Genomic DNA, 20,455 nt, shown 5'->3' with positions numbered 1-20,455 from the left:
CGACCCAGACTCCTTGGCAGATGCACTTAAGCATGTGACAGCAGCTATTTGAGCAGCTGTATCGATCAGCAGTGTTCTCTTAAAGTGGTTTGTCTTTGGGTTTCTGCCTTTCCCCTTCGCCCTCCCCCTCAAAACATTATCTCTAAACATCTGCATCCTGTGGGAAGATATTTTTGGGTTTCAAGCTGGAAACTTTTTCCCCCTTTCCTCTCGCCTATTTTTTTTCTTTCTTTTTTTTTCTTCGTTGCGATAGAGAGTGGCCGATAAGAGACGCTGATTTCCTAAATAGCGCTTTGGCTGCACTTGAAATTGAGGAAACAACTGGGCCCCACCCAGAGAAGCACTACCTTAAAAAATGATCCCGCAGACGTGGCTTCTCTCAGCCAACAGTGTGTGAGAGTCAGGGCCAGGGATAGGAACATGCACTGAAATAAACAAGTACTCTCAGCTCCACCCCCCCACCCCCTCTGATGTGGAAGGCACTGCTGTAAGCTCTGTCACTTCCGTATCACTGTCATAATAGAAAAATAAAAGTGGATTCAACTAATAGGCTACCGGAACAACAACGCTGTTGCATCTTGCACCTACTGGAAGAAGGAATTAACGAACAAAACAAAAAATTAACTGTCATTTTTTTCCAGATGTAAGTAAATCTCTATGAGAAACAGCTTCAATGCTAAAACATATCAGAAGCAAACACTTCGACGGAACTCCAAATTTGTTGCTCTCCACAGCTTAACAAACGGGCTGTAAATTTCAAAAAGAAAATGCACACCTGTTTGGGGAGGTGCAGACCAAGGGACTAGAACGTAAAACCGAAAAAGAAGAAAGGTCACACACTGTTCTTTTTCTTCCATGCAATATTTAATAGCTTAAGGAGTCTGCAGACTTTCTTCTTCGTCAGTCTGACAAACGAGCCGTGCCTTGACGTAGCCCCGCCGCGATCTGCGTTCTGCGTCAGGTGTCCCCTGTAAACACGCGACGGCTCGCGCTCCTGACGCGAGTAATGACCGTGAGACTGAGGCGCCCCATTGTGACCGTATCCATCACTTTTCACCCCACGGAGCTATCTGATAGCCGCCGTATCTGTAACTCTGCACCCCGTTCACGATAAGCATCTCTCTCTCATTCGCATGAAACCCTTTGATGTTGAAGCCAGTTACCAAGCAGCTAATCTTCACCGCCGCCTCAAGCGATTAATACACTTTGACTGTGTCCCCCCCCTCCCCCCTCATCATACCCTCCTCAAATTAATTTATGCTAACTTATGTGGTAAGGTCTGATATTAAATACAGTATACCTAGGTGATTTGAGCTAATTTCACGGAACAGCACCAGATCAATTCATGAAATCTTCTGAAATCACGTCAGCATCTTCAATGTGATCATTCGAATTTTAGGAATTTAACTGATGTCCTCATCCAGAGAGGCTTACACAGCTTACATTTGCTTTTACATGCAGTACAATCCGTTTATACAGCTGGATATTTGCTGAAGCGATTCAACTTAAGTAGCCTGCCTTGTTCAAGTGACAACAGCAGAGCACTACCTGGGAATTGAGCCTACAACGTGGGAATTGGTGTCTGGTCTATTTTAGCCAAGCAGCTGTAGGAGTCTGAAAGGTGGAGTGTTCACATATTGATCAATGTGGCCCTTCCTTCTGCAGTTTAAGGGTGCTTGTGAAATGTGAGGATGGCGGAAAATATTATCATGGCAGGTGCACTGTGCTCTCTCTCTGTGGTGTACTTTCCCGCGATTCCATTGGAGGACGAACGGAAATATGAAAGATGACTTTCGCTTTAGTTTTCAGTCCAAAAGTCGAATGGCGACGTCCAAGAAAGCAAGACTTTGAAGCTGACTGTGATTAAGTAGAATTTCCTCCCGACATCTCTGGCCTGCGTCCGGGTTTATGGGGCGGCGCGGAAAACAGAGCCGCGAGCGCGGACCATCTGGAGCGCCAGGAGCGCGCCAGGAGCGGGTGTAGAGTTTCGCTCTGCGACCCGCTCGCGTCCACGCTGCGGTCTCTGCCCCGAACCTTCTCCTTTCAGTCCCAGAAGAAATCAAATAAACACCCCAGAGCAAAATAACTAGGGAGGCACAAAATCGCCTGAAGTTCAGCTCACAATAGGCCTTGTTTTGCCTTCTGGTGATGAAGCACCTGGCCGTGACGTTTAAGGATGGGGTGTGTGCGTGCTCGCTCGTGCGTGTGATTTCAGAAAGGCGGTAGAGGGTGCATGAACAGAATACGATTAGCGTGGCGTCTGGTCTTCTGTGCAGGCGGCTTTCGAGCTCGTACAGCGACGTGATGTCATCGTCCTCTCTTTTTCAGCGACCATGCAGAAGGGCAGCACGGGCTGGCTGGGGGACCGAAGCTTGGTCTTTGGCGGGAACGGGCACAGCGTGGCTTCCATCGATGGCGTCACTTTTTCAGAAGGGGACCTCCTGCTTCACGTGAGTGTGTGTGTGTGTGTGTGTGGAAGGAGAGTGTGGGCGGACTTTATTTATGGAACTCTCGCCTTAGATCTGGGGCAATCCATCATATGGTTTTAGTTGGTCAGTTATCCTTTATGTTCTCCGTTTGTTGATGAAACCCTGATGGAAGCTTGTGCTGAATGTAGGATTTAAACAATAAATGTTTTTTTTGTCCCCTTGCTGCTGTTGTTTTCCAATCCAAGCATCTTGAAACAGTAGCTCAGCGAAGTAGCACCAGAGTCCTTTATTTTTCTTTGTTCATGGTTTGTTCAAATTTGTGACTCTGACCGAGTTGAGCAAGAGAAGGAGTCAAGTCAACACTTCCTCCAATTTAAAGAAATTTGCTACCAAAATTTGCTACTAAAGTTCAGCAAAGCAGTCCTGATAAGTTTCCCGTTCCTTTAGTAAATCGCAAGCTTTGTCCCAACCGCACAATCTCACATAAATGGTTAAAGTAATGGCAGAGGTTTTCTCCGTATGCCCTGGTTTATACATGGTGCAGCTGTCTGAAATAAAGTTTTTACAGTAACAGACACAACTCTCCCATTCACCTCATCTACGGCCAGTGAAAACGTGGTCTCACCGGCGCACGCCAGAATCGCCTTTGCACACGTGACTTAACACTCGACTTAACACTGTTGAAATGGTTTATACTGTAACTGCATTTGTTGCCAACTGCTGTCATGGTTTGTGATGCTGAACAAAAGTAAGCTTTGGAGACACTTTACTGAAGGCGTACTACCGTGGTGTAAGGTGTCAGGGACTGCGGAGGGATATGAGGTCCACCGCATGCAGGTTTGGCCTGCTTGTTTTGCTGATTTGCTTCCTGCCTCCGAGTTTAGAAGCTTCATTTAGCGTCTATAATTATTCATTGAATGACAGAAGTATCTGTTTCTGTTCCCCCTCCATTGTTCTCCTGCTTCCTTTACCCCTCTTCACTCTCCCTCTCCCTTCCTCCCTCCCTCTCTCGCTCTCTCCCTGTGTCTTTGAGTTCATTGTTTACCGTGGAGGTTCTGTGCGTGACAGGGTCAGTTTCCATCCCTTTCTGTTGAGGTAGTTCACACCTGAAGAAGGCGCTCAGCGACTCACCGTGTGACCACCTCTCCTCTCTTCATCACCCTTTCTGTCCTTCACTCCCAGCTGTGCACTTTTGCTTTTGCGTTTCTTCTCCTTACTGTTTTAAATCACTCCGCTTTAAAGTCCCTGGCGCAGGTTTCCTTCCTCATACAACCGGATGGATCAGCAGCTCTGCATCAGCTTCCATAACACAGGAGACACTCCAATTTGGCATTAACCCTCGAGTGCCCACATGCTCTTATTACACATACTGATACCTATTAAGCAATAACTTATAGCTGTTTCTTTCCACCAGCACATGGACGATAATATAACGTGGGTTACCTTGCACACATGTGGTTTGTTGTCTATTTAACCTTGAAGAAACTACCCACAAGCCTTCACACAATAATGAACTGAACCCACAACCCTCTGGTGAGGGCTGGAGATCACTAATCGTAAGCCTGTGCAGCTCAAATAAGAAACATCTTTTTTTTTTAGCCCATTTAAATTTGCAGGTGCTGCTGTGTCCTACTGTAATCTGTGTTGTCTGTTAGCCATTTTGTATGAACTTTACTGGTTCAGTGTGTGTGCATATGCGCGCACATATATGCATGCTTTTAGGTCAGTGCACGTTTTTGCATGTTTTAAGGTTCGAGTCGCGTAAAATGCATGACAGGTGTCTGATCTGTGTCTCTCCCCAGGCCCTGAATGGCTTTGTCCTGGTGATCACGGCTGACGGATACGTGTTCTACTCCTCCCCCACCATACAGGACTACCTGGGCTTCCACCAGGTGAGATACGCCCACCCTCCCCCGACGCCGTTGGTGGACGCGCGAGCGCTCTGGCGCCCGCTAACCGGCACGCTCGAGGGCGCCGCGTACAAAAGAGGGGCCCGACAGCTGGGCGAAGGCTGAGCCCCTCGCCCGCGTCCGCGGCTCCGTCGTCTAGTTACGTAACCACGGTATGAACAGGTGTTGACGTGCTAATCGCGCCGCCGGCGCGCGGCGCAGCTTTTGTCTCTTTTGTGTTCGCGCAAACGTAGAACCCGTGTCGTGTGATTGCTGTTTGCTTTCTCCTTTCTCCCTCGTCAGAGCGGCAAAACTTCTCCACGCATGAGAAGTTACATTTACGCTCGTTTGCACGCTCTGTGCATGTGTTTTCACTGCGATGATTCATTTTTTGTGTTGTTCTCCTAATGCAAACAAAACCTTTTATTTCTTTGCTAATCTCTGCAATAGTAACTTTCTGAAACAAAGCCCAGTAGTTCCGTGTGCTTCATTCAGCACGTGAAACATCAAAATAAGATGAGCTGTTTTTGTTTTTTTGTTTGCATTGTTCTCTTTAATGTTTATTTTGGCACCACCCTGAACTTGAAAAACCAGCTTGTCCCAAACGAGCCCAGCCAATCACAATGAGTTTGAAGAGGAAGCGCCTAACGAGGCGAGGAGTTTCATTCAGAAAGATCATAGACACCTCATGAAGCGACCTGGCGTGTGTCTCACAGCCACATGCGACAGGTGAGAAACAGGAAACGAGCTGGCGCGGTCACATGACGATGCCAGCCGTCCCTCGCCTTGACTGTGCTTGCTGCTACTTCTTTTCTGCGTGACGGATCGTGGGTCACGCAGCGACCCATGAGCATCCACAGGTCACGCAGTCCCTGACATTAGAACCCGGAGAGGACCTGGGGAGCGCTGGGAGGTTCCCTCAAGGTGCACATTGCAATAGATGTAACCTCATCTCATCCAGATAGTAGCAATGGAACATGCCCAGGCTAGTTTCATCCAAGCACTTCTCTACATGGCATACAAGCACATTTGCAGACACACATATGCTGCCTGGACAAACATACGCACTTTAGCAGACATGTGATTTTTTGCACACGCTCACAAACAAAAAGGGAGAGCCGATTTCTTTCAGCCCCCCCCCCCCAGGCCTCCTCTCTCACCTGCTCCCCGCACCAGACCTCTGTGCCATGGTAACCCCTAATCTACTGTGACGTGTCACGCCAGAGCACAGCCGTTTATTTTTAAACCTCGTTACCTTCGGCGGGACATGCGGCATGCTGCGTGCGTGGCATCATTTAGCCTCAGACCCTGCCCGTTTCGTCATGGTGACTCCCGCCTTCACTGTACGTCGGCCAGCAGGGAACTCGGATTTCTGCTGGGGCCTCATTTGCACCCACAAACTCCTTTGGGAGAATTGCTCCCCTAAGGTGATGCCACTATCTGTGTTTTACCACTATATGGCAAAAGGATACCGCAAAGGGATTCAGTCGAAGAGTTTCAGACCAAACCTTGGGTGTCCAGTTTTATCGAAAAGGGCCAGTGTGGGTGCAGGTTGATTAGTTAATTAGTTGAACCAGGTGACATAGTGCTGGGCTAAAACAAAAACCTGCACCCACACTGGCCCTTTTTTGGAAATTATTGGACAACCCTGCTCTAAAAGCTGCCTGGTTTCTCTTTTTAGTATTAAACTGACCATTGTGAGTTTGACAGTCATTGAACGTGACTCTCACTTAAAGTTACTCAGTAAAAGTTAAGGACAAAGCGGGTTGTGGCTAAAGAGAACTCAGATGCCATTAGAGAGCCCCAGAAATGAAAGACATATGTCTACATGCACATCCCATCCAGAGATGCTGTTTGGCTGTTTGACTTGGCTCCAGAACATCGCCGCTCGTTACCCGGTGACAGCCTGGCCAATAAGACGGAGGGAGACGGCCGATACTGCGGAGCAAATCGAGAGCCGTCAGGAAAAAGTTGCTCTCGCGAGTCGTTCAACTTCTGGTTCTCCCTCGATAAACGTATGGGTTGCATGAGATATGTCTGCATGAAATATCATCTACTGAAATCAGAAAAGTTTTTTTTTTTTTTGCTAGAGTGTTTAAGAGGCTTTGGCCAGCTGTTGTCAGCACATGATTGTCTAACACACAGAAAGTCTGATCTTTGACTTTGACAGATGAGAGATGACATAATCCACCGTTTCCACATCTGTGTTCATGGAGGCATTGATCTGCTTCTGTAAATTGGAGAAGAGTGTGTGTGTGTGTGTGTGTCCATTACAGTACCACAGGGTTAGATTAATTAGTTCAGAAACTAAAACCTTGTTTGTTCGGGCCTGCTGAGAAGAGAATTCCCATAGGGTCATGTCTGGAGAGTGATGCCAGGGCGCAGAGCTGAGCTGTGCACGCGCATCATCACTAGTGTTAAATCAGGACATCCATAAGTCACAACAGCCATTCTGGTTCAACACTCTGGCAACCTATAAAAGGTAACACTAAGTCACAACAGCCATTCTGGTTCAACACTCTGGCCTTCTTATAAAAGGAAGGACTAAGTTACAACAGCCAATCCTGGCACTACAGTCTGGCTGCGTTTTATAAGGAAGCACTAAGTCACAGCAGCCATTTTGGCTCAACACTCTCGTCATGTTTCCACCTTCCTGCCAGCTCAAGACGTTGGCCAAATTCTACAGTGCATGGATCGCCAGAGAGACCTCAGAGGTGATTAGAAACTGCTTTCCTCTCACATTCTTTAACCCTGTTTCTCTCTCTCCTCAGTCTGACGTTGTCCACCAGAGTGTGTTTGAGCTGATCCACACCGATGACCGCGATACGTTCCGGCGCCAGCTTCACTTCGCCCTCAACCCCAACCGAGCCAGCCCGGACCAAGGAGGGGACAGTAGGTGTCACTGAAGGGAGAGAATGGGATTTTTTTGGTGTGGAGGGGTGTGTTTTAATCGCCAACGTTCCCATTGCATTGCTCATTTGACGTTGCCCTGATACCAAAAAAAAAGTGAAAGTGGATTTTTTTTACTAGCTTCATGTGTTTTGATCTGTTTTTTCTTGTGCTGCTGTTATAAATGCATCTGACAATGTGCCAAAAAATGTGTTAAGCATAATTCATTGTGCACAGCAAACAGTTTTTCTTTCGTTTTCCATTTACTGCTCTTCCGATTAACATTGATCACCTTTAGGAAGAAAAACTGTCTGTCTATATTTGTGAGATTTTATTTGGTACGGATACACCCATGCAGTGGCCCTAGATCTGGAATATGGAGGCTTAATGTGTAGCCTTGTCCTCTTCCTGGACAGGCTGCTTAGCATTACAATATAACATTATGTTTCCCTTTTTAAACCGGTGCTGCAAATCCAGGTTTCATATGTTTTGAGTCACTGGAGAAGCCCTAGGGGATATTTCACAATACAAAGCCATATCTATCAGCACTGTCGTGGTTTCTGAAGGCTCTGGGCAGGCATCTGGTGTTGGATCACCGCAGAGTCTGGACTTGTTTTTGGATCAATGCAGTGCTGCTGCGCACTGATCTTTAAGTCGTCTGGGTGGTTCTCATCATTCGTTGAGGCCACTATATCAGCAATCCACATTCTGTATATTCTTGTGATACCCTTTGCCCTCCTCAAAACACCTGAAAGCCTTTCCAATGGAAAGTGGTCAAAGCCAGAGACCATTTTATTGGAGGAGCTGGACATCACAGCTCAGGAAGTAATTTTAATTGGATGTGACACGTTAAGAAATTTCCTCAAAATAAATTTTCATTGCCTCTACTAGGAGCTTGCCTTCACAAGATTGATGATTGGTTTAAAAATTAACACTATTTTTCATTTGGTAGTTCTTAGACCAGGTTGAAACTTGTTTGTCTCTAAGCTTTAGAGCAAACTGTGAATAGCATGGTAATGCAGTATGCACTACATACTGTAAAGATCTGTCCAGCATTAATAAATAATTAATCTCTCTGATGGCTTCTGCCTTGATCCCAGTTTTTGGTCAAAAAATTTTTTCGGACATTATTTCTGGATGTTTATAAAAGTTCTTAACTCTTTATTGAAAGCGTAAGGGTGTTATATGGCATTTAGTCTGAGTCCATAAAACCATTACACCCCTAATATACAGTATGTGCATGGAGTGCGCTTCCTACTTAAAAGGCTTACACTGTAAGAAAACACCCAAGGAAAAAGTCTGGCCTGGCACACCAAGGAAATGCAAATCTGCCCCACTGACTTGTGTAGTAACAGACTCCCCTTTGCTATTTATAATACTGTGCTCAGAAACTGATGCAATTTCAGAGAACATCACCTGGATGTAGAGGACCTACAACCTGTTTGAGCCTGTTTTCTATCTCTCAGTTTCCTTATGGTTTTATTTCTGCATTTTTATCCAGATTGCCTGACAAGCATCCAGTGCAACAGTGAACTCACCACCAACACTGTGACCTATGACCCCCAACACATCCCCCCAGAGAACTCCTCATTCCTGGAAAGGAGCTTTGTGTGTCGGTTCCGCTGTCTCCTTGACAACTCCTCTGGCTTCCTGGTAAAAATTTCCCTTAGGTCCACAAGTAGTGGTTAGGGAACTTGATTTTGTACAAGATGTTTGTGGGCTCCAATCCAGACTGAGGCACTGCAGTAACTTCAGAAAGATGTACACCTGAAATAAATTGTTTATATGTTACATCTCATAAGGATAGTTACATTTTTAATAAATATCTATTTTTTATTAATAAATAAATTAAAAGCTTTAATAAATTAAGGTTTTTTTATATCAGATATATTTTCCTTACATATTTGCATAATCTGTGTAGGTTTTTTTTCTAACTCATAAACATCAGCTTGGATAAAGGAAAAATTGCAGATAGTCTGGGTTTCCTTGACTGAAATTCTGAAAAAGTATTAAATCAATCTAGCAAAAATTAAGGTTTAAATTGTATTAAGTAGTATGCATTATGATTTTATGGGCGTCTTAAATAGTTTTCTTTTCACTTAAGAAATCTTTCCTAAATAGTTGCATTAATTCAGGAAATAACACACATTTACAGTTACTCCATAATGTTACGGAACCTTAAGGCTAATTTAAACTTTGTCGCACACACACAACAAAAAGATGTATTTTTAATGGAAAAAAAGCGTCAAGTGCCTCAAATTTTGTTATGCCATGGACACTGTCATATTTTGTTACACAGTGTGATTGGACAGCCAGAGGGAATGCGTTAATGTTTTTTCTCAGCTTCGACTATTTTGGTTTTTAGTCGTGCTGACAAACATGGAGGGAATAGAGGAGAAACTATCAGATGAAATAAGAAAGTATTGTTATCTGCATGATCCGTACATCGACTTTCAGCATTCCCTCTGGCTGTCCAATCACACTGCTTGACAACGTATGACAGTGTTTGTGACAAAATAAAATTCTTGAGGTGGTCAACACTTCTCAGGTGAAAGTCAAAGTGTTTTTTATTTATCAAGTGCACAGTATAACACAGGGTCATTCTTAACAATGAAATTCTTAGGACATGGCAAGCAAAAACTACATACTAAGCAAAAATATAACAGCAGAAATATAACAAATGCATCAAGCAACACTTCATGATTCTGACCGATTCTGACAGGAACAGAAATTGGCTCAGAGTTCCTGGCTGCTTTTGAGCGGGTCCTCGTGATTGTGACTTGTACATGCAGCTGCTTGTTGCTATCTGTCGATTATGTTTCATATGAAAATTAATGGGGGTGTCATTTTGCCTATAATAAATACTCATTGGAAAGAGTATTTTGTGTTTATTTTTAATTGGTCTTAAATTTCAGTCAAAGTGGCATTAAAAAAGTCTTTAAAAGTCTTAATTTGAATTTACAGATACTTTCAGATACCCCATAAATGCAAGTGTCACTTTTGTCAAAGTGAGAACTATTTTTTCATCGTAGTAATCACTACATGAGGAGAAATGTTTCCTGCCTCATGCTCTTTTTCTCTCTTCCCTGAGTCACAGACTCCTCTTCATCTGCTCTCTTCCTCATCCACCAGGCCTTGAACTTCCAGGGGCGACTGAAGTACCTCCACGGCCAGAACAAGCTGTCCGAGGACGGGACCGTGGGGCACCCCCAGCTGGCCCTGTTCGCCATCGCCACGCCCGTCCAGCCCCCCTCCATCATGGAGATCCGGACCAAGACTCTCATCTTCCAGACAAAGCACAAGCTGGACTTCACACCTTTGGGCATTGATACCAGGTGACCTGAACCCTGCAACTAAGAGCCACATCTATTCTGCCAGAGTGTACAAAGTCAGCACAGATTCAGCCTTGCATTTATCCTTTCAGACTTCAGATTACAGGGACTTCCTATAGAAGCAAGACAGGTAGTAAAATGCAAAGGATTGTATATGAAGGGAATATATTCTCTGTCTTTTCTCCATACAGAGGGATGGTGGTTTTGGGGTACACAGAAATTGAGCTGTGTCTGAGAGGCTCGGGATACCAGTTCATTCACGCGGCAGACATGATGCACTGCGCGGACAACCACATCAGAAGTACGATTTGTTCCTTTTTTTTACACTCATTACTTTTGGTCTTTTATTAATTCGCATTTATACCTTGGTCTGGGTGAGCACTTGATTCTGATCGGCTGGACAGTGTGCGTTAAACCTGATAACCACACACCTGTCGCTAGTAGGTCCAGTCAAACATTCTGACGATCGTTCTAAATTCATACGCTGGCTACAGTTGATGCAATATCAACCTGTGAGTGCAGAAGCTGAAATGTGTAATAAATATCGCTTGTTTTACGTATCTTAGTACCATCAACACTGAGCTAGCTAAGTAGTTTCATGTATATATGTGCCATATTTATTCAATTTTGCTCGTATATGTATTCAGTTTTGCATGTGCACACAAAATGTTGTACAATGTTGTTACAGTAGGTTGCGTTGGCTCCCATCTCTTTACATGGGCGTTTGATTGAATTAAGACTGCTTTGTTATGATTTTGATATGACAATGTAGCTGCAGTTTTAAAGCAAATGGAGTTTGATGGGTTGCTAGCTATGCATGATAGGAAACATACTGCGAGTCCATTTTGACCAAAGATCAAATTGAATTTTAATTTCAAGATCAAATTGTAAGTTAATTCTAAAAGACAGCGAACCTAGCATAATGCTGGTTTGTTACTTGACTAGAATAAGAGGGACTAGAATGAGTGTCTGGTGTTAGGTCATATCTGCCTAACCTTTACCGTACCTCTCTTGCTTAACCTTTAATTTTGAATGTAAAATTTACAACAAAAGTAATGCCTCCACATTGCTTCAGGTGGTTGTTTGCCTACGCGTCGTGCATTAAAATCAGATAACCACAGAACTCGTCATCGATTATCTCTTACATGCATTTGTATAAGTATCACAAGCAAGCATTATGCACTAGCTGTTTGATACCTGGGGCAAGATTGCTAAATTTGCAAGTTGGCATGTTACATTATGCTGGGCTCCATGACAAAAGCCTAGGTCAGAACCAAATCGGTGCTCGATTCAAATTGCCGGTCACCGCTTGTTAAGTACGAACAGTTCAAAGACGTGTTCCGACCGCGATTTTGAGCCATTCCAGATGGCCTGACATTTTCAAGCATGTTTGAAATTATGGGCGCACAATCTTGTAGTGTGAGCAATGTACAAGTAGTGAGAGGGGCGATGAGCTATAGCCAATGAGAGCATGAGAGGAAAGAGGAAAACTTTACCTAGCCAACACAACTGACAGCACTAGACAACACAAGAAACATGTTACCTTGGATCAGTGACTAGTAATGCAAGCTTGCCACAACTTGTTTGATAGCCATTTTTCATTAAACATGAGTATCCCATTTTGCCTTCATGCTCTGCGTGACATTTGACACGGAATGAGAAGGAGAGGACCAGGGGCACATCAGGGAAAACTCTTAAATGTTCAGTGTGGGGATTCACAATCAAAATCAGAAAAATATGATAAAATTTGATTTAAAAAATACTTTTATATCAGATAGTCTAGATAACTGGGGTGGCATATGGGGTAGCAAGCAGCTGCCACCCAATACCACCCCAGTGGCTACACCACTGCTTCTGGTGACACGTGGCAGTCTAAAATGCCCTTGTAGAGTTGAACCGTGACTCATTTCTGTCTTCAGTGATAAAGACCGGCGAAAGCGGTTTCACGGTCTTCAGGCTCCTGACCAAGATGGGAACATGGGTCTGGGTCCAAGCCAATGCCAGGCTTGTGTACAAAGGAGGAAGGCCCGACTTCATCATTGCTCGCCAAAGACCGTTGACGTGAGTACGGACATTCTGGGTTCCCCCGCTTAGCCCTGACCCATGTTTGCGCCTGGCTAAGGGCCGCATTCCCCCATTGGTGACCTTTGACCTTTCATTCCATCAGAAACGAGGAAGGTGAGGACCACCTGCGGCAAAGGAGGATGCAGCTCCCGTTCAACCTTGCCACTGGTGAGGGTGTCCTGTACGAAACCGGCCCCAACCTGGACTTTTCCGTAATGCCGGGGAACAGCAAAGCTCCTAAAATCCGGAAGATGCTGGACCAGAAACCCCTGGACCCCGACTCCCTCCTAGGCTCCCTGCTGAAGCAGGACCAGTCGGTCTACATCCAGCCCCCTGACTCTGACCCTCAGTTCTCCCTGGAAAAAGTTTTTATGGACAGCCATCCCCTGTTCAATGTTCCCAGTGACAGCTGGAAGCAGGGGATAGCGAAACCCAACGGCACGGTCAAGGAGGAGTCGCCGATGCAAGCGATGATGGACACGCTGGAGCAGATAATAGGCAACCGTAACTTCTGCTCTTCCCTGGAAGAGCTGGAACCAGCAGAGCTGCAGGAGTGGGAAAACGCCCTGCTTAGCATGAACACCAACACCAATGACATCACAGCGGGGTTTGACGACATCCTCACCAATGACATCTTCTCCTACGTGGAAGAGGCCCTCTTCAGGGAGAACGGTGTGACTACGAGCGCAGGCAGGCCCGAGCAGCTCGCCGTCATGGAAACTGCCGCTGCGCGAGACTTCCCTGCCAATCCACTCGTCGACCCGAGCACTTTGGTGGGAGTGCCAAACGCCTTGTCAGAGGTGGAGTTACCGGCCACCACGATACCTGGAAACCAGGGCTTTAACCAGCAGAACTCGATCCTTGGTGACCAGGTAGTGGGGGATCCCCAGGCTAATTTCTTGGGAGTCGGAGGCCAAGGTCTGCTGGGGACAGGAAGTGAGGTCAGAGGCGCGCAGAAGCTCACGCACATGGGCCCTCCAATCCAAACTCAGATGCAGCCCATTCTGCAGCAGACACAGTCTAATGATGTGTTCACACAGCCTCTGATGCTCAATGAGCTCTGCGCTCAAAATGGCCTCCTGAACTTTGACCTTACCTCTGCCGGGTCCTGTGCTCAGACTACCAGCCAGTCAGGACAAGGCCCTCCTGTCTCACAGACCAATCACAACCCCAGTAAAGTCAACGTCCTGGGACTGTGTCCCAAGAAACAAGTACTGTCTCCTCTTAACACCACTAGGCAGGTCCATCCCAACCCAATGACTCTTCCCCTCCAGAACCAAATGCACTTGGGAATGTCAGTCCAGCCAGTGGCATGCCAACAGAAAAATTCCATCAACCAATCAGACCAGGCAGCCACGAGCCAGGAGGGCCAATGGGCTCCCTCCATCCCCAGCGTTGATTTTGCAGACAACCTGCCAGAGGCCTGTGCCCCTAACGTTCAGCCGGGCCTCCTCAATCCATCACTGTCCACCTGCCTTCAAGGACAGTTTACCCTGCAGACCCAGAACAGTCAAAGGGTGCCGTCATGGCAACAGCAACAGCAGCCGCCTCTACCTTCTGAAACCCCAAACGGACACCAGCGCCTCCCCGGCGGTTTGAGCCAGTCCCAGGGCTTCCAGAGGTCACTTCCTGTAGGCTTCCTGCATCAGAACCCACAGAACTTCAGGGTTGGCTACGCGACCCAAAAGACCCCCGTCCCGCCCCAGACTGTGGTCAGAAGCTGCATGTTCGAGAGCGGCAACCCCCCCGCCAACGGCATGCGCTTCGCCGACGTGGGGGCGCTGGTGGGCTCCCCCTGCCCGACCCAGGTGCAGCCCTACAACCAGAGCCCCCCGCAGGCGACCTGCTACTTCCAGAGGAACGGCAGCGAGCCCGTCGTGGGCTCCTCGGTCATCGCGCAGGGCGACGCCACCATCAGCCCGCAGACCCGCCCGATCCCGCACGCCTTCGCTCCGGACGGCCTGCTGGCCCCAACAAATTATCTGAGCTGCAGCGAGCAGACGCAGGTAACCCCGCCTTCCGGAAGAACAGGAAACGTCCAGAGAAACGTCCTCTCCCTTCCACCATATTTTATGTTTTTATTTGTCATAACTTTAACATCATAAATCATAACATCATAAATTTAAAAATATTGCTATGCAGAATTTTTAGGGCTTAGTGCAGTGGTTCCAAAATTCAGTCCTGGGGCAACCATGTGTGTGCTGGTTTTTGTTCCAACCACAAATGCTATCCCAGAATTTTAGCAAGCTATTAATTGTTCTTAATTATGTGATTTTCACATTTAGAGGGATTATTTATGCTCTTAAGCCCCGTTATGTTAGAAATTGCTATGCGTGCAATGAAGAGTATAATTCCCATGTTCATATTGTGTTTATTGTGCGATATTGTAAACAAGTGCATGGGAAATTGTGGCTGGAACGAAAACTAGCAGAAACAGTGGTGCCCCAGGACCGGGTTTTGGGATAACTAGTTTAGTACATCTGACTGAACTATAGGTCAAATATTGCGGGGTATCTATGAACTAGGTGTGGTGGTTTTGAATTATTTGACAGATCAAGTGATCGCATAACGTGCTCGATTCAAAATCGATTCCTAGCATGGGGAAGAATGTATTTTCAGAACGGAATCTTTGGCTTCATGTATAGAAAATGCAGGCAAGCAAAACAACATGAATCATTACCAGTTTTTTCATCATAATGCAGTCTTAATGCTTAGCCTATTGTGTCAATAAACAGCCAGTATACAATAATTTTATTCTCAACTCACAAATGTTGCGAGAAGACTTGACTTAATGTTTGACTTCCTACACAGATCCCGGGCCAGCCGCCAGAGGAAAATGGACATTTCTCCTTCCCTCCCCTCAACAATGGAACCACATATTTTTCCGAGAACAATCAAACCAACTGTTGTGACTTCTAGAGGAGCGCTGAAACGCGGAGGCGCTGAGATTTAGCACTCCTCCGCAAACGAGGCAAAAAAGAAAAACGTTCCCGCGTTCGTGTCCGCGTCCCTGGAATTTCTCCCTCTTCCAGATTTTGGCCATGACCCCAGTGCCTCCTCGTCTGTAACACCCGTAGACGCGGACACGAGTCAGCTTTGGCCCGCCAGCCGGCGGTTTTGGTAAGAGAGACACTGCAAAAGGACGCTGGCTGGAGCTCTGAACCAGCACGACGTGCCTCGTGCGATTCGCTTCCCCCCCCTTTCGTTTTGTCTGGAGCGACACAGCAAGTCACAATGGAATATATTTATTGATTTTTTTGTTTGTTGCTGTCATTATTTTTGCATTGTTCCATGTTATTTGTGTCAGTTTTTGTTTCCGCGGAAACGTTTGAGCGTTTGAGTTGCGTAAACCAATAGCAGTCAGTGTGGTAGCAGTCGAGTTCATCAGCTGTGGACGGTGGTCTTTTTGAGGGCGTCGTGCCACGCGAAATTTTCCGCAGGTTTCCCGACGTCCGTGGCGTGTGAATTGGCTTGTTTTGTGGACGCAGTGAATTTGGTTTGCCGCCTCGGTGGTGTGAAGATTACGGAATCTTTGTAGGCTGTGGCGCAGCGTTACATCCTCGGAAATGAACGACCAGGATAATGAAGTCAGGAAGAAGGGTTCGGAGTGTGGGATTCCTGGGAATTCATCAGGAGAGAGAGGTTTCTTCCACTTGCACGTCAGAAACCCCTCCAGACTGTAGACGTCCAGACGGTAGCGATATTAGCGATTGGGGATGGAATCAGGCCACGTTAGCGCCCTGTAAATAGATTCTATGTGCACTTACGACTGGGAAGTGAAAGGCCACTCCTAGAAAGCCTGTTCTAGAACATTCAGACATGCTTCGGGACTTTGGGAATCCACATATGTAAAACCGAATGTTGTTGTTTTGCGTACATACAGTTTAGTGTATATATTGCACACACACATACGCACACGCGCACACACACAGAACCAAGAAGTTGAGGTAATTCCCAGGAATCCTGAGGATTTTAAAGTTCACATTGGTTCCGCAGTGATTATATGCAGTAACTCTAAGGAGGGGGGGGAATTTGTTGCATTGGAAGGGTGGCCCTCACAGGAGCGGGGTTCCCCACTCTGGGGTCATCCCGACTAATGACCTTGTTCTTATCCCGAACTTCATTTCTTTTTTTTTTTACTTCTCAAATACAATATTATAACAGCCTATATTAATCAAATTAATATGATAAAGGATATCATGTATTCACCAAGCCTTGTCTTGTTTTTAAAAAACATGTATTTTATATTTTTATAAGCATTTAATCGAAATTATTAACATGTCGTTGAGCCATTCTTTGTTTTGTGTCGTATTTTCCCGGCTGCTTGTCAGTCTTATGCGTCATTGTCCTCTCGCCTTCCTCTTTACACCTTCAGATAACTAACACTCTGTAAAGAAGTTGCTTCTTCCTTTTAGAAATGCAGTCCCCCTCATATTCTGAAATATTCGATCCTTGCGCCTTGAGAATCGCGTTGCGTTGTGGGACGCCAGTTGCAGTCTCTCGACAAACTTATTGGAGCTTTACGCATTGGGCAGCATTCGCTTTGGCGGACGTCGAAGCGGACGGGCAGCCCATGGCGGACCAGGGCCTTGTCTGAGCGTCCCCAGCAGACCGGGGCCTTGCCCGAGCGTCCCCAGCGGACCAGGGCCTTGCCCGCGTGTCCCTAGCAGACCGGGGCCTTGCCCAAGTGTCTGCAGCGGACCGGGGCCTTGCCCAAGTGTCTGCAGCGGACCGGGGCCTTGCCCGAGCGTCCCCAGCAGACCGGGGTCCCCAGCGGACCGGAGCCTTGCCCAAGTGTCCCCAGCAGACCGGGGTCCCCAGCGGACCGGAGCCTTGCCCAAGTGTCTGCAGCGGACCGGGGCCTTGCCCGAGCGTCCCCAGCAGACCGGGGTCCCCAGCGGACCGGAGCCTTGCCCAAGTGTCCCCAGCAGACCGGGGTCCCCAGCGGACCGGGGCCTTGCCCAAGTGTCCCCAGCGGACCGGGGCCTTGCCCGAGCGTCCCCAGCGGACCGGGGCCTTGCCCAAGTGTCCCCAGCGGACCGGGGTCCCCAGCGGACCGGACCTTGCCCAAGTGTCCCCAGCAGACCGGGGCCTTGCCCGAGTGTCTGCAGCGGACCAGGGCCTTGCCGAGCTCTCGTTACGGCTTCATTCGAAATGGCCGCCCGGTGGCTCTCTCAGCAGCTACGATGACAGAGGAGACGCAGCAGCAATTCCCTTCAGTTTTAAGGCTTGTTTTGTATTCTGTGTTATAAATGTGAAAGTATCATTTTCCCTCCCGTTTTCTGCGCCATGTTTTTTGCATGACCGGTCATGCCTCTCGAGTTACTGCTGTTGCGATCTCACTTGCACTATCCCCAAGAAGCACAGACACCTCCCCTCTGCACTCGCCCCGCTAAAACACAGACTGCTTCCCTCCCCACGGGCCTGACGCACGCGCTCATAAAAACACACACATGCATACATCAAACACACGTGCACGCACGCACACATACACACACATACGTTTAAGTCCCACCTATGTCATCAGCTGACTGTGGGATGTAATGGCAGTATGTAAAGGCGAGAATGTAGCGGCAGGATGTAATGGTGGGAATGTAATGGGCTTCATGCATGTAAAGTGCTGTAACTAGCTGTAGAATAAGTGCAGTACATCTGTGTCTGACTGCAGGATTTTCATGGTTCTGTGTCCACTTTCCCTAAAGCTATAATGCAATATATGCCCAATATTTAAATAGGTATTGTGCTGTCTGTTGGACAGTACAGCTTAGAATGTTCCCCCAATATTTAGTAAATGAACCTAACTTTACGATAAGATTTACTACTATAGTGAACTATGACTGACTGCATTCTAATGGGAAAAATGAATCCAAACAAACATCACTACTGTCTTTAATCAGTACATAAAGTGGCCTTGTACAATGTGAGGTATCGTGTTGCTTTACTCTAAGGCACGGTGGATTGGGGTGCTGCATTTGCTCCCAGCAACCAAAGCAGACTTGTTTGACATTTTTTTCCTTCTACGTGTTTTTCCTAATCATTGATTACCATTGGTTTTTGCCTACTGCAAAGGGACATCCATTGTGCTCTACAATGAAGATTCAATGACCGTAACATGGCAGCTATGCTTTAAGCCCAGCGCAATTATAAATGTGTACACCTTAGAAGGTCACATTCATTCAATTTTGGGACTTTCTAAAAATCGTGATGGATTATTATATATATTTCTAATACATTACACGCACCACGTGCCTTGGTTTCCAACTGGCAAATGAAATGAGAGATGTGAAATGGCTGTTTGCATGTCTCTGAAAGTATAAGTGAGAGATTGAGGTTGTCGAGATGTAGGAAGACTCACTTAGTACGTTTCATTGGAACTCTGTGGTAAGGTGTGAGAGCGTGAAATATGATAAAATATAACCATTTTACATTTAACTTCAGTTGTCACTCTGAAGATCAACACCCCAGCAACAACCTACATGTGGCTTTTTTTCAACTGTTACTTGCATGCCAAGAGATTTTTACATATAATTTAAAGACTTTTGGGGTTATTTTCAGGATTACATTGCTCTTATAAGCAACCTAGTGCAAAGTGTTGTTTTGGTTTAGAAAGTCTGCTTTAAAAAAAGGCTGAGAAGATGATGGAATCGATGATGGCATGTGAATATCGATAAAGGTGAAGGTCTTGTTTTTTTACTAAAACCTAAGAAATCGGTTTGCTGAAATGATGATTGAATGTGAAGAAAGGAGATGGAGGACACTTTAAGAATTTGCACACCTTCCTTGAAAGTATCAGTACCGTTAAGTACTGTTACTACTTCCTGTATTGTTACTACTTCCTATATAGTTCTGTCCTACTTCCTATACTGTTAACTACTCTCTGTACTATTAACTACTTCTTGTACTGTTACTACTTCCTGTTTTTCTCCAAGAACCCCCAAACTGTCAAGTACTGACAAGTGACTTTTGAAACAAGTGCCCTTGTGTGAATGTTGTGGCCTGAAACAGCTCAGTATTTGAGTGCCAGGCTTTTAGATCACTGTGATCTATTTGGACGTGTGGAGATCTATTCTGCCAGCTCTCTAACTGAGAGACTTTTCAGCTCGCTTTTTTATTAATGGAAGCAGCAGCAGCAGCTACAACCAATATTATTTCCTGTATTTGTCATGGTTTCTGTGTGAAGCCCAGTCTACTCTTCTGAAAATGCAGTATCAGTGTATTATGTACAGTTTTTTGTATTTTATTATTGTGTTTTAGTGCTTTTAATGTTTGTATCGCTTGGCCTTTAAAAGGCCTTCACACACCGTATACTATTTCATACGTTTTTCATCCCTGATTCATTTATCTGCTTTTTATTGCCATGTTTTTTTTTAGTTTTTTTTTTTTAAATACAGTACATATCTTGTAGCTTCAATGTTCTCCTACTTCTACATTGTTATGTTTCATCTTTGTACCATTAAAGAGGTTTTTAATGACTTGTGAAAGCATTTCTGATGAATTTGTGGAAATGTCTCGACAATTTTTTGCGTAACGCGATGAGACCCCTCAATGAGAGCTAGAAAGTTCTATTTGTGATAATAATTCATCTGATACAGTAAACCCAGTCCATATCAGTTATCAGTGGCAAGATATGTATAACAACAAAGTAATTATTATCCACAGTGTATTTTCTTTTGGCGCACATTTGAGACAAATTAAATTGTCCTTGTCCAGGAGATCCAATTTGAATATCTTTATTGACATGAGCTGTAGACAAAGATAGTGAGCCATTATTTATTTGAAGGACATATATTAAACTTGCAGGAGATTTCAGAAGCTTTTTTCAAGAACAGATAGTAGAAGACCGTATTTATAA

The 20,455-nt window shown here is 45.8% G+C and overlaps 1 protein-coding gene across 2 annotated transcripts in view; it reads left to right on the top strand.

Annotated features, from left to right (window-relative positions):
- The window catches only part of ahr2 (aryl hydrocarbon receptor 2), a 66,945-nt gene extending 46,870 nt beyond the window's left edge, over positions 1-20,075 (top strand). The window contains exons 3-12 of one of the 2 annotated variants that reach the window (XR_010328916.1): positions 2,329-2,450; positions 4,232-4,321; positions 7,090-7,210; positions 8,709-8,860; positions 10,340-10,542; positions 10,731-10,840; positions 12,459-12,600; positions 12,707-14,609; positions 15,415-17,628; positions 17,735-20,075. Coding sequence is in view for 1 of the 2 variants with exons in the window: in XM_064326631.1 (XP_064182701.1) it covers positions 2,329-2,450; positions 4,232-4,321; positions 7,090-7,210; positions 8,709-8,860; positions 10,340-10,542; positions 10,731-10,840; positions 12,459-12,600; positions 12,707-14,609; positions 15,415-15,522 (2,951 nt within the window). In the remaining variant the exon portion in view is untranslated. Of the gene's footprint in view, positions 1-2,328; positions 2,451-4,231; positions 4,322-7,089; positions 7,211-8,708; positions 8,861-10,339; positions 10,543-10,730; positions 10,841-12,458; positions 12,601-12,706; positions 14,610-15,414 lie in introns of both variants that reach the window. The other variant, XM_064326631.1, reaches the window with a different exon arrangement.
- The last annotated feature ends 380 nt before the right edge of the window (positions 20,076-20,455 follow it).

Source organism: Anguilla rostrata, chromosome 3 (assembly GCF_018555375.3).
Source record: "Anguilla rostrata isolate EN2019 chromosome 3, ASM1855537v3, whole genome shotgun sequence".
NCBI lineage: Eukaryota > Metazoa > Chordata > Actinopteri > Anguilliformes > Anguillidae > Anguilla > Anguilla rostrata.
The sequence above is the reverse complement of the archived record's forward strand: the minus strand, read 5'-3'. Positions and strand labels throughout refer to the sequence as shown.